Here is a 14,802-nt window from a genome sequence, read left to right on the forward strand (position 1 = left end):
CGGTTACTTAATGACTTAATGTGGTTATTTTGGAAAAGTTTTTAAATGCTCCTTCTGACTATATTAAGTTTATATACTTCATAAAAAGTTATATTGTTTTAACCTTTTCTATGAATACTTGCGATCGTTATCTCAGTAAAAGAAAAGCATACTTTTTAAAATTTGATTAATAGGGAATATAATATGGAATCGTGTATCTAAAGAAATTAATAACAATATAATTATATTCATATAGCTCAAATTATTACCATAGTCCACATTCTTTGTAAACATCTGCATCAATTTGACTCATTCACCCGTGATTACTTGGAAACTTTTTGCCTGCCCTTTTCAGTTATAGCTTAAGTTGTTAAGCGGCGCGTTGGTGTAATGGTTTTGGCATGTGACTTCCATGCTGGTGGTTGGAGGTTTGAACCCAGCTCTTGGCGGAGTTTTCTTTTAGCAAATAAACATTTCTTTGAAAAACTAAAATAGTAAATATTATGGACACTATATTAAATGTTTTGGTGTTTCTAAATATCACAACATTTTTTAAGTTAAGTGATTTATTAATAACAACTAATAATTTCAAACTGCTTGTATTTTAAAATTGTATTTTGTTCGAGGTGATTTGTCACTGTTTTGAGACAGGGTGTTCCAGACCTCTGTTTAATTTCTGAAACTCCCTCTGTATTCCATGTTTTAACTTTTTCTATAAATACTTGCGCTCGTTATTGCAGTAAAAAAACTCAAACTTTTTAGAATCCGCTAAATAGGGAATATAATATGGAATCGCTTCTCTAAAGAAATTAATAACGATATTAATTTAAGGATCTAAATATACGTATTTATATAGCTGGTAGTATTACTGTAATTCACTTTCTTTGTAAACATGTTTTATTTTTAATTTGACTCATTCACACACGATTACTTTAGAAACATTTTTAAGCTTTTTGTCTCAGCTATGTTTCTAAGCAGCCCGTTGGTGCAGCAAGTTTGCCAATAGGGATTCTGTCTAGGTGATCTGAGTTTTTCTTCTAACAGACACTTTTTAAAAAATAAAATAGTAAATATTATGTACACTATATTAATATGTTTTTGTTTTTATATATTATAACATATGCAATGTTAAGTTATATTAATAATGAAATAAAAACGTGAATTACAAACATGAATACTGTCAACTGTTCAACCGGTTTAATTCAAAACACTATTCAGTGGGGCAATTTAACAGACGCCTCAAGCCTTAAAATGAAATCGTATATATTGTAATTAGAATCGAGAATAACAAAGTGGTATTAAAAATAGCACTGAAACTATAATAATGTGTCCGGTCATTATTAACAGTATTAATTTAATAAAATAATTTAAAGCTTCTTGTATCTTTTTCAGAGTCATTTTTTTCTTCAGTTTTCATAAGTTTCGCTTACTAAAATGCCTTTTTATGAGACACGATGATTCAGATGTCAAGAACTTTGTGAACAAATGACATAGAGCCTGCAACCTATAGATATAAAGATTGCGATTTGAGAAAAAATTCACAACTTTTATTTAAACAATATCTAGTACCTGGTTGCATTTTTAGAAACCTTAGTTTGAATAAAGCAGATCCCAGGTGCAAGTGACTTCATAACGCGAGAAGGCATTATGCTATATTTTTTATGCTTCAGTTGAAGCCTTCTGAAGTCTCTCAAAAACATAAAAATGTAATATAACATTGTGTGGCTTGATGGGCAACTGATTCTTTTAATTTTAAAGAAAATCAAAAATAAGAAACAATACCGTGTCTGCCTAAAACAGACATTGCGTGATTTTATAACCCATAAAAAACGGGATTAGTTAAAAACACAAAATCCTTGTGATCAGCTTAGAATCTTTGTCTAAGCAGTAAGTTTTTTAAAACTTTTTAATTAAACATTTTAAACAGTTTAATTTTGTAAATGCAACACGCATTTCGTACAGATACAGTACAATCACATTCTCCTGTCTTCCCGTGGTGTGAAGCAACTTAGCAGGTGGCTGAGAAAATATCGCATCGTCCACTGAGCTCAGTCAGAGAAGAGGTGGCGCCATAAAGAGACTGTTCTGCAGCTTGCAGTGTTTATGGCACTGGGCATGTCTGCCTTTAAAACTTAATAATGGAATGTAAATAATTATTTTTAACTTGAAATCTTTTAATTATCATTAAACATAGGTTTCTCACCAGTTAGTTTTATATTTGAAACCATCATTAAACAAAGCAGGGGCTTATTGTAATTTCTAATGACATTACACATGGAAAGATTATACATTTTAATCGTTTTTAATTAAAAAAAATAGAAAAGTTTAATCTACACAAATATCACAGACTATTTTCAATTGTATTTCTGAAATGTTATGTCACAGTTCAATATTTTATATACATCTAAATAAAGTCAGGCATCAGGTGCATAAACTATTAGTAATCAATAATGCACTGTGATAAATTGTTGCACTTCCACATGTGCACTTCCACATTAATTTTCAAGACTATGTTCAAACATACATTAAATCTGACTATAAAAAACAAGTAAAATACAAACTTACAAAATAAAAAATGAAGGTAAAATATAATTTTAAATTAAACCAGGGTTCCCCTTTTTTCTGTCTTTCCCTACTCTCTCTCACCCGCTACGATTCGGACACAGAATGGTTTAAAATGGGAACAGGTCAGGCAGGCAGAGGGAAGGAGGAGGGGGTAGGCATCATCCCAACTCTGTGACTAAAGAAAGTGTCAAATAGAACTGGCTTGAACGACATACAGAGCTGAAAAAGTATAGTGCAGCCTTTTCTGCTTTAAAGGTACACTCCTTGTGGAAGAATTTTCACCCGAACCAGCTGACACACGGAAGCAAACTGAATTTCTTTGACAGGAGCACAAACTATTAGTAATCAATAATTAGTATTAAAATGTGCACTGTGATAAATTTTTGCACTTCCACATCTTGTAAAAACATTCATTTGTAAGAATGTGTTTAAACAGACATTAAATCTGACTATCAAAAAACCAAGGTTCACTGTCTCTCACTCGCTGTGATTCGGACACAGAATGGTTTAAAATGGGAACAGGTCAGGCAGGCAGAGGGAAGGAGGAGGGGATAGGCGTCTTCCCACCTCTATGACTAAAATGCCAAATAGAAATGGCTTGATCGACATACAGAACCGAAAACATTTGGTGCTGTCTTCTCCGCTTTAAGGGTACACTCCTTGTGGCAGAATTTTCACTTCGAACGTTTGCCCACCAGCTAACACACAAAAGCAAACTGAGTACAAAATGTACTTACAAGAATAGCGATTACAAACTTTCTGCTCAATTAAATAAAGCAACAGTACAAACTCGTGCAAACTCAACAAAGGTTTATTTTTATCATTCTGAAATTTGAACGATGTGCCTCAGGGACTCATTATAGTACTGTAGCGAATCTGATATGTGCAGTAAAATCAAAATACCGCCCCCCCCACTCCCAGCCGGGTCTCGCCTCCTGCTGTTCCAAAGCTGTATGGTTTCAAAGTATGTGTGAAATATCTTCTCTTACTCCAGTTATTAATCCAGTCTATTTTTACTCATCCGGCTATGTAAAAAAATAGCCAAAAGATTCGCTGTAAAGGTTAAATTCCAAGCTGAAAAGACAAGACTCAATGTGTGTTCTCTAACTCTTCAGTTCACAGCTCGTCTGTGGTCATTCATTATTAATATTGTAACGAATGGCAGGCATTCAGATGGTACAAGCCGGTTGCAGCGCAGTGACAGTACAGCCCTCCACTCCCCTGCGCATAACAGGGATGTTGGCTGCATAGGCTGAAGAAGATCTGTACTGTAGCTCAGCCGGCAAAACCTCTGTTGGGTAATGCAGGAGACCTGGGTTCAAGCCCATGTGGTGAAGGACGAACCAAGACTGGAGCAGTGAAAGCACAAGGCCAAAAAACAGAATTTGTTATAATATTATTAATAATATATTCCGTATTGCATTTAAATTGGAATGTTTTTACAAATATAAGAAGAGGTGACACACAACGTGTAAATAGAACCCTTTTCCGTCCTTTAACTTAAAGAATTCCCTGAAGAAATCCTAAATCGGAAAACCATCTCTTATAATAATTCATCCAGATACACACACTCACACCATAGCCAACAATAAGCTATAATAGTGGACTATTTTTATATATTCGGGCTTTGAACCGCCTGGGTGCAGCACGCTACATGACAGTCCATTGCCTATTACCACTATAAGGACAATTTTATATTTTTTTTAAAACGAACCTCAAATGTTTCCAAAATGTCCCCTTGTGACATTTATGCTGCTTAGTTACACGACTTCATATTAATATTACTATCAAGAGGTATTAAATCAGTACAACTTTTATGAAATTCAAGTATTTTAAACGTTTAATTAAAAAGTAAAAATCTTACAGCATACACAAGGATTCTGAGCTGATCACGAGGGAAAAAAATCACCTGTTTGTCACGCATAAAAAGTGGTGACAAAAGTCTAAACTAGTTATGTACAGTCATGCAATGTTTGAGTTAGGCAGGAACATTTCATTGAATCTTATTTTTTATTTCATTTTTTTCAAATAAAAAAATCATTTCCCCATCGTGTTGATAAGCTGTTCCCCAATTACTGGCAATTGTAAAAAATAATCCTTCCCCCCCTCCCTCGTTTAATTTAAAGATTGCCATGAAGAAATCCTTAAACACACAACCATCACGTATAATAATTCATCCAGTTGGTTCCCTGTTTAATGATGCTGACGGACCAGGTTTTATTCCAGGCGGTGTACTATATAGTACAGTTTAAACTTTTTGTTAAGTTTGTTAATTTAAATTGTTGGCTGATTACTGGCTGCTGAATATAAAAATATAGATTTTCTCAATTCGGGTGTAAACCTGAAATAAACATATCATATAAGCTATAATAGTGGACTATTTTTATGCATTCGGCTCTAAGAGAAACAAGCTGAATGTAATGCTCTGATCATGCTTTGAACTGCCTGGGTGCAGCTCAAAGTGCTCATTACCACTACAAGGACAATAGAAGTTTTTTGAAAGAAAGAAATGTTTCCAAAATGTCCATTTGTGATACTTTAGCTGCTTAGTTACACGATTCCATATTACCCATTGTGTTCATCACATCAACTAATTAAAAGTACCTGTTGGTTAACGTCTGAGGTTTGCATGTGTGAGACAGTAGAGCTACATCCGCAACTCTTCTGATTAGGGTATGATATTGATGATAATTTTTTTTTTTCCTGTTCACACAAACGCAAAGAAGATACTGGTATTAAAAGTAAAATCAACCGCCGCCCCCCACCCCGGCAAACAGAAACAAAATTGCAGAATTGTTACTCTCGCACCATAACAGAGCGCTTGAACTCCGCATACGGGGTCACTCAAGGTCAAAGTCACCGTGAATGGTCATGTGATCACCCGAAAAACAAGGCGCTATATCTCAGGAATGAAAACAGCACTAACACTACTTTAATGGCACAAACTCAGCACTAACGAATGAAACCGGTCCAGTTTCCGTACAACATTGTAGGGGGGCTGGGCAAGGTCACCCCTGAAAAAGATGACATTATATCTAAGGAACGAAAGCAGCTGGGAAGTTACTTTCAATGGCACAAACCAGTACAAACGCAGCACTAACAAATGAGACCAGTCTGGTTCCCCTACTATATTATAGGGGGGCTGATTAACGTCACACCCTCCCAAACAAAGGCACTATATCTCGGAAAAGAAAGAAGCTGGGAAGTTACTTTCAACGGCACAAATGTAGCACTAACGAATGAGACCAGTTTGGTTTCCCTGCGACATTGTAGGGGGGCTGAGTGATGTCACGACCCCAAAAAACAAGGCACTATATCTTGGAAATGAAAGCAGCACAAACGCTACTTTCAACAGCACAAACCAGCACAAACATAGCACCCACTACAGTCTGATAGACCTCTGGCTTCACCATGTGTCATGCACCTAACCATCAGCAAACCCCCATATGTTACAGGCCCATCTAATTAACACCCTTGGTAGAGATTGTGCCTGTCTGTTACACACATGAAATAAAAAAGCATATGTTTATGGACTACATAAAGGTATACGTTTTCCAAAAATAATAAAGGGGCTGCTTAGATTGTCTTGGCACATAAAACTTTAGTAGTCTTTAGACTTTGTAGTCTGTCCTTTCCTCTCTGTTGTGTAAGCTTAAACCAATAAGTTACATTTAGGCAAAAAGCACAATGCACTTTCTCTTCAGATCTGATTTCTGAAAATGTGCTGATTTGTGAAAGTGAAGGTGGTACAGTAAATGCTGCTAAATTGTAAATTACCTACATTAAAAATAAAGAAATAAAAGAATGTCCTTCAGTTAGACTGAGGCATCTGTTAAGAAGCATTTATTGCATGTGGTTCAGAAGCACAGAGACTCTAGAGACATCTGGCAGCTGTGTGGAGTTGCCAGAGAGGACAGTTTGACAACCACAACACTACTGAACTGACTTTCTACTGTAGCGCCTTATGTTTCCCTGTGCTGTGTTTTGCTGTTCTGTAGGATTTGGTCGGTTATTTTCAGTTATCTTACCTCCATCCCCCACCACCTCCCAAGTGGTGCTGTATGTTGAGACTGGTTAAACCTTGTTACTTGCTCCTAAGGTGTCCCAGCGTGTAATCACTGCATCTGTGTTGTAGGAACCAGTCCAACGTGAGGAGGATGCACACGGCTGTGAAGCTCAATGAGGTGGTGTTGTGTAAATCCCAGCAGGCTCAACTGGTCTTGCTCAACATGCCTGGGCCCCCTACAAATAAGGAAGGAGATGAAAACTGTATCCTTCTTTACATATGCAAAAAACTTCACTGTAAGTGTCTGTCATACTCTGTCCTTCCTTTTCTCTGTTTACTCTCCTCTTTCGTTTTCTTTCCTAGGTTTACATCTGCCACAAACCACACTAGATTTGAGAATGAAAAAAGATGTGGTTTCAATTTATTCAGAACAAAAGAAAGGGAGAATGATGGGAGACTATTTGGCATCTCTAGCTTGTTTTGTTAGTCTGAGGAGCTCATCCAGCAATCGCTTGGAAGAAGCCAGGATTTCAGCTTTGACAGTATTGTTAAATAAGTTTGTTTCAGACTTTCAAAAACCTTAAAGGGTTTCCATTTGGAAACAAATGGGGAATGGCATCAATGAATTCAATAAACAAAAGGCTGTTTTTTGTCTACTTAAGATTACTCTTATGATGTGAGATGTGTGTTACCTTACCTACAACCTCCCAGACATGGAGTTCCTAGAAGTTCTGATTGAAGGCCTGAACAGAGTGTTGCTAGTACGTGGTGGAGGAAGGGAGGTCGTCACTATCTACTCCTAAATCCAGGCACTGCTCCAAGTGAAAACTGCTGCTAACTGTGTGTGGGGCACAGTGAATGCCATTGGTCGAAAAAGACAGCATAGGGTCCAGTGGGGAAAGTCGTGATCAGGATGGAGTGCGAAATATCTGGGACCTTTTATCACACTAACCAGAGGAGGTAGTATGTTGGCACTTCTGTTTTATTGTTTATTTTTTAGTTTAATGCTGTATACAATAGATTAATTTTTGTTCCATTTTTAAAAATATTTTGTTTTAGAATATAAAAATGCTGCTGAGGACACCAGTGCGAATATGGAAGTTGTCTATTTAAAAAAAAAACACATCAGTCCATTTCCAGACTGCCTTCTGGATGTTTTGCAAGGCTACTATCTTTGCACTTAACTTTGACAGCATTTTTCCTAGAAGGTCCTCATATACTTGCAGTGGTATTTTCGCTTTTGTTAAAGGAGCATGTTTTGAGGAAAAGCAGTGTGTTTGATGTGATTTTCCACCTTTATATCCACATGGAAATTTGCCACAAAAAAGTTTTAAAGTATTACTCAGACATCAGTTTTGTTTAGGCTGTAAGTCAGAACTATTATTTCGTGTTTAAAAACAGCCATAGCTAGTTTTTGAAAGGTGCGGGTTGAGTCATCATGATGGTTCACAAGATTGATGTTCACACCATTGCTGTTCATGATTCTTAGATAAGTGCATTTCATGTGAGAAATTATTTTAAATCTATTTAATTGCATTATACTGTAATTTCTATACTGTATTTTTTACATAAAATGTCCAGATGGTCTGAATACCAGTAATACAAATTCACTAGGGATGTTGTCAGAAAAAGATGTCTGCCTAGAGAATCAGATCAATATCCATGCGACTTACATATCTTAATAATCAATTTAAAGGGATTTTTTGTCGATTATTTTTAATCTGCTGTTGACATGGTGCACAGTTAAACCTCTCCAATGTAAGACTTAGCTAGAGAATGTTCATGGCTCTCGTGATAAGGAATGACAGTTGTGTAGTTTGTCAGAGTCTGTGTTGTGCATTAAAACCAAGATATCATTCTGCTTTGATAGCTAATAGCTAATGAGAAGTAATCTGATTTAAAATTTGGTATTTCAGTGGAATTGCATATCACCCTACATAGTTTCTAAGTGTCCATGTCCAGGATTAGAATAAGGATGTTTTTTTATCGAAGGACTCCCATGTGGTTCAGTAAAGATGTGTGTTCAGGGCGCCTCTTGAGCCCAGCAGTCTCGATGCCACAGGTGTGAGTCTGTTCTGTATCTTTAGCTGCCTATAGGGTACAGTTAATCAAGAATTGTGTGGTTAAGGCATCTGTTTTCTTTCAAGGAAATCAACCTTTATGACTTACCGGGCATTTGTTAGCTTGCAGTGTGTCAATGATAACAATCTAAATTTACATGTAATTTGCTCTATAGAAGGTGGCTACAGCAGCTGTTTGTTTCAGAGAAAAACATCCTTATCTCTCCTCTGCTGGTCCAAGTGTTATTTCTGTAGAGATTAATTGAGTAAGAATGGGCATATCTAAATTGAAATAAATTCAAATAAATAATTGACTTCCTTTCTAAAAAAACATTGCCTGCAGTAGTAATTCTACTAATAATTATAATAATATTTAATGATAGTGACAAAGGGGTCATGCAATATCAGGATTTGTACTCTTATAATGGTGCTCCATAAAGGTAGCATTCACAGTGTTGCAGGATAAAGAAACAATGTTACTGTAAGGTCCTTATTATGTTTTTGACAGTCGCTGTCATTAATGAATGTGATACTCTGCAACATTTAATTAAACTGCACTTAATATCAAACAATTTAATTGCTTAGAAGCAGTATTGTTAAAGGAAAAACTGAAGTCTCAAAAATCTGTGTACTTTAGTTGGTTGTGTAATTCTTAATATTGTATGTCATTCATAGGACATTCTTTACTCTGTGTCAACTGCTGTTTAATTTGTTCAAGTACATTTGAAAATACAACCCTTTATTTATTTTTTTAACATTTTTTCTCTGCTTCAGGAATATTTGACGACTTCTCACGTTTTAGCCATGCATGATATGTATTTTGTATAGGTAAATAGCTGAACTATAAACTGTTCTTGTCTTTCTATACAGTTTGTCATTGCTGATTAACGTATTTCAATTGTAGAGTACATAAGTTCAAAGGCTAGAGTGAAAATACCTTCTGATTGTCTGAAAGGATTAAAAATGTCAAAACTAGTCAGGTGACGAAATGAAATCCAGTTGGCAGTCATACTGTATATTAATGGAAGCACTTTTAGACTGAGTACAGGTACTGTAACAGCAGTACTAGTAAGTGAGAAAATGCAGAGATTGTTTATTGCCTGTGATATTTGTGAATAATGGAAACATAGGTTTTCCAATAGGGAGTTATATTATTAAGTTTTACTTGTTATGAAGGCTTTGTTCTGTGTTTTTGGACTGGTATATCTTATAGTTCTAGTTAGTCTGCCAGTTTCTGTCATTTTCTTGCAGTAGGAAATGATATTTGGTTGTTAGACTAGACAAGACTAGATCAATAATACACTTTAAATCTTTACATGTGCACTGCCTTGCATAAGTATTCACCCCCCTTGGACTTTTTCTCATTTTATTGCGTTACAGCATGGAACCATGATGTATTTAACTGAGAATTTTTGTCACTCATCAACACAAAGTATTCTGTAATGTCTAAAGTGAAAAAAAATAATGGCATTTTACTAAATTAATTAAAAATAAAAAACAGAAAATAATTGAACGCATAAGTATTCACCCCCCCCCCCCCAGAGTTAATACTTGATAGGACCACCTTTGGCAGCAATTACAGCTGTGAGTCTCTTTGGGTAAATCTCTATCAGCATTGCAGATCTTGATACTGGAATTTTTGCCCATTCTTCTTGTCATAAATGCCCAAGCTCCATCAAGTTGGATTGGAACCATTTGTGAACAGCAATTTTTAAGTCAGTCCACAGATGCTCAATTGGCTTGAGGTCTGGGCTTTGACTGGGCCACTCCAGGACATTAAACTTTTTGGTTTTAAGCCACTCCAGTGTGGCTTTTGCTGTATGTTTTGGGTCATTGTCCTGTTGGAAGATGAATTGTCTTCCAAGTCCCAATGCTTTTGCGGACTGCAGCACGAAAGGATTTTTCTGTACTTAACTTCATCCATTTTTCCTTCTATCTTTATGTTTTCCAGTCCCTGCCACAGAGAAGCATCCCCAAAGCATGATGCTGCCACCACCATGCTTCACTGTAGGGATGGTGTTCTCAGTGTAATGTGCTGTGTTACTGTAGGTTTGTGCCAAACAAAGTTCAATTTTGGTCTCCTCAGACCATAGAATTTTCCTCTAAATTGTTGAGTCTCTCATATGCCTTTGGGCAAATTCCAGCCGAGATGCGATATGAGTTTTTTTCAACAAAGGCTTTCTTCTTACTACCCTTAAGCTAGATTTATGAAGTGTGCGTGCTATTGTTGTCTCATCCAGTTTCTCCCATCTCTGTCGTGGATAACTGTAACTCCTTTAGAGTAGCCGTAGGCCTCTTGGTTGCCTCATTTACTACGACTCTTCTTACCCAGACACAGTTTTGGAGGACAGCCGGTTCTGGGCAGATTCATAGTTCTTCCATATTTTCTCACCTTTTTAATGATGGACCTCACTGTGCTTCGAGGTATATTCAATGCCTTGGAAATTTTCTTATATCCTTGCCCTGACTGGTATTTTTCAAGAACCTTGTCTCAGATCTGCTTGGAATGTTCCTTGATCTTCATGGTGTAGTGTTTCCTTGGAAATGCACTAAGTAAGTGGGGAAGCTCCCAGACACAGGTGTATTTATTCTGAAATCATGTGAAACACCTCAAGTGCACACAGGTGGACTCCAATCAAGTAATTATGTGACTAGGAAAAGAGAGTTCGTTACTTCAGAGGTAATTTACTGTAGGTGTGTCAAATCAAGGGGGTGAATACTTATTCATTCAATTATTTTGTTTTTTATTTTTAATTAATTTAGCAAAATGTCTGGATTTTTTTTTTCATTTTGACATTATAGAGCACTTTGTGTTGACGATTGGCAAACATTCTGGGTTAAATACATCACAGTTCCATGCTGTAACACAATAAAATGTGAAAAAGTCCAAGGGGGTGAATACTCTTGCAAGGCACTGTAGTTTTTTATACATTATAGTTTGCACAGGGCTTTCTTCTCTGGAATGTATATAAATCTTTCATAGGAAAAATGTGCCAAAACGAAACTATTATAATGTGTACATTTTGCACGTTTTTAATTGAAAAGCATTGAGGTCAATTACATAAGAACCTGCAACATCTAAAATCTCATTTTGTGAAAGAGAACGTTTTCTATTATGGTTAAAAATCACTGCTGTTATGTAAGGGGGTTGATCTACATTTTGACAAAAATAGATACCAGTGCAGGAATCTGGCTTTTTTACCATGAAAACCTAAGAGTAGATTTACACAATTAAGAGTGAAGAATATCAGTTTTAAATGTACCATATAATAATATATATATTTCATTCTAATGCATATTGTATTTCTGTCAGACACATAGACACATCAAAAACATGAAACTCTATAGTTACTTTTCAAAATTAAGGAAAAGTTTGCAGTAGCATTTATTATTCTTTAAACCGCCAGGTTAATAGAAATAAAGGCTGAAACAACCTTTTTTAAAATTATTATTCATAAACTCATTTTATACATACTTCTCTTTGGCAAGAAACAATGGTATATTTTCACATGTTCAATTATGATTTTTAGCTTTTACAGTATTTTATATATGTAACCAAAACACTGTTTTTTATGCAGTTTATAGTAAAGAGAGTCTGCTTATATACCTAATCAAGCATAAGGTATGACGCTCTTTTGAAAACACCATTAGTATAACTGTTTTGTTGTAGTTCCTGTCCTTAACTGTTGTATTGTACTTGGATTTTTGTTGCTTGTTAAATTGCAATAATTGTCATAATTACATTTATATAGTGTATTGCATCTCAAAGCACTTTACACATGTTGCAGAGGACCCAGTTCACCCACCACACCATGCAATGTTAATGCAATGGCAGCCATTATGCAGACCAAGCCCACAGTGGAATTTAGCCAGGGCTCTAGGTTCAACACCCCTACTCTTACAAGCAGTGGGATCTTTAAGATAAGGGTGCTGATGGACTGTTGTAACTATTGGGGACAGTAGGTTTGTCACTACAAAATGTACCAGACATGTTTTGTAGATATAACAGGCCTACATTTTCTGCTAATGTCCTTCTGGATTGGGCATTACAGTCCACAAGATGCATGGTGAAAATGCAAAAAGATGTAACATGGTATTGAATTAATTTTGTGTTGTTTTTTTTTAATTGATGTGTTTGTCACACAAAGAACAATTTTTGATTGCTCTATGGCAGAATAAACGTTTAAAATAAATTATGACAGCAGATTTGTCATTTGAGCTACATAGCAACACAGGACTGTTACTCTGCTGGAATTAGCAATGAAAGTCGTTCTTATTAGTTGAAAACAGTTTGAATGAAGTGCACTATGAGACATCAACTTGTATGTCTCTACTGGAAAAATATTGCTCTCTGTATGACATCCAAAATGTTTTTTGCTGCTTTATTCCATTAAAAATGCTTGCATGTGGCTTCTACATAAAGTTTTCAATGTTTAGAATGATATTTGAAGGTACATACTTAGTGCAGAATATAATGTGTGACTCTAGGTAACTAATAAATGTGTTAAATAATGCCATAGGAGTTGTTGGGTTTTATTTTCTGATGTGCACTATTGCTATATTCAGGTTAATTTTCCAAACAGTCTCTTCCCCCTAAAAAACAATCCACAGGTCACCGGTTCTGGAGTCCATGGATGTCAAATGATTCCACAAAACTCAAATCAATGTGATTAACCTCTTTTACTTTAAAGAACTAATTCATTTTAAAGGAGACACAGTCCTTTAAATGTCCTGTGATCTTATTTTGTGACAGAGCATTTAGCTCAGGGTGATATGACTACTTTCCTCTTTAGGATCACAGCTGTTCTTATTACTTGTGTTATTACTTTATTGTTTCTTGTTGCTGTAATCACCATTTTTCTATTTTCTGTTTCTCGTAGTGTTTTACAACTCCTGCCTTGGCTTCACTAAGTTTGGTATGTTTTAGTAGTTTCAGTTCTGGATTTCGTCAGTTCTTTAAGCACACAGTTACTTCCTTCTCTTATATTTAACATATTAGTCATCAAGTCATATGAGGTTTTGAATTTTTTCATATATATGTTGTGCAAATATCAATATATTTTAATATGGGAAAAGTAAACATTAAATTCTTAACTATTCATAAAATATTAATAATATAATACATTAAGCAAAGTTTGTAGTTCATTCTATAAACAGATCAGAACAAGAACACTTTAAAAACAAGACAGATAAAATGAGATTGTACCTGTACAATGTACCTGGAATGTCCTTAATTAATGACATTTCGTGACAGCTTTAAATCCCAGTTACATGCTGCACTCCCTTTCTGCCATTCTGTCTTTAACCACCAGAGAGTACACCTCAACTTTAAGATGGGGCTACCTTGACATATTTGTGGTAAGAGGTGTGCTGAGTATTTAAATAATTGGAAACAATTATTGATTTTGATTTTAAAATCTGTTCATTGTAATTATATCTTTATTTAATAATGCACACAAAATAGCACAAATATTAAAGATAAGGCCCCACTCTTACGATTGTGTATTCCCTTTTACTACTTTTTATTTTTTAGCTATTCAGTTCTGATTTTATTGTTTTATCTGTTGATGTTCTATTTAAAAAACAAGTGATACACTACATTACATCAACAATTTAGATTCCAAGATTTATTCAAAAAATGCTTTCTACTGTAAGTCTTAAGATAGATAGGCTTGTAAATCTAACAATAAGTGAATTGCACTGGGTGGCTGATATGGCTACTGTCTCCCTGCTTGTGTGTTGTATGTTGAGGTACAGACCCAGCCATTCAAAATGCGTTTGGTGTGGCGCAATATACCGCATTATACCGCATCATACCGCATGTTAATTGAAATATGATAACAGTATTCGCAAGCACCTTGCAAAACCGCCAGGTGGAGCTAATAAAGCTTAACATCTCATGTACAACATTTGAGCTGTCACCAGAAAACACCCCGTTTCGAATCCTGGTCACTGCTGAAGGAAAATCTTTTTCCAATTAAGAATTTGAGTTATATACTCTTTAGAGTTTTAATATTTTAAAATGTGTATTACAGCATATTAATCATTAAACATTAAAAGCTTGGTATATTTTATAAATCAAGATTGCTCAGTTGGACGATAGTACACAACCTTCCACCTTTATCATAAATATTTTAATTATGCATAAATATTTTATGCATCAAAGTCTTTAACTTGGTAACTTACATGGGT

At 35.4% G+C, this 14,802-nt stretch overlaps 1 protein-coding gene across 3 annotated transcripts in view; it reads left to right on the forward strand.

Annotated features, from left to right (window-relative positions):
* The window catches only part of slc12a7b (solute carrier family 12 member 7b), a 168,319-nt gene extending 155,192 nt beyond the window's left edge, over positions 1-13,127 (forward strand). For all 3 annotated transcript variants that reach the window (XM_088919322.1, XM_088919324.1, XM_088919323.1), the window contains 2 exons: positions 6,680-6,813; positions 7,262-13,127. In XM_088919322.1, coding sequence (XP_088775448.1) covers positions 6,680-6,813; positions 7,262-7,353 — 226 coding nt within the window. In that variant the 3' untranslated portion in view covers positions 7,354-13,127. The remainder of the gene's footprint in view (positions 1-6,679; positions 6,814-7,261) is intronic.
* The last annotated feature ends 1,675 nt before the right edge of the window (positions 13,128-14,802 follow it).

This window comes from Atractosteus spatula, chromosome 6, assembly GCF_055471065.1.
Source record: "Atractosteus spatula isolate fAtrSpa1 chromosome 6, fAtrSpa1.hap1, whole genome shotgun sequence".
Taxonomy (NCBI): Eukaryota; Metazoa; Chordata; class Actinopteri; order Semionotiformes; family Lepisosteidae; genus Atractosteus; species Atractosteus spatula.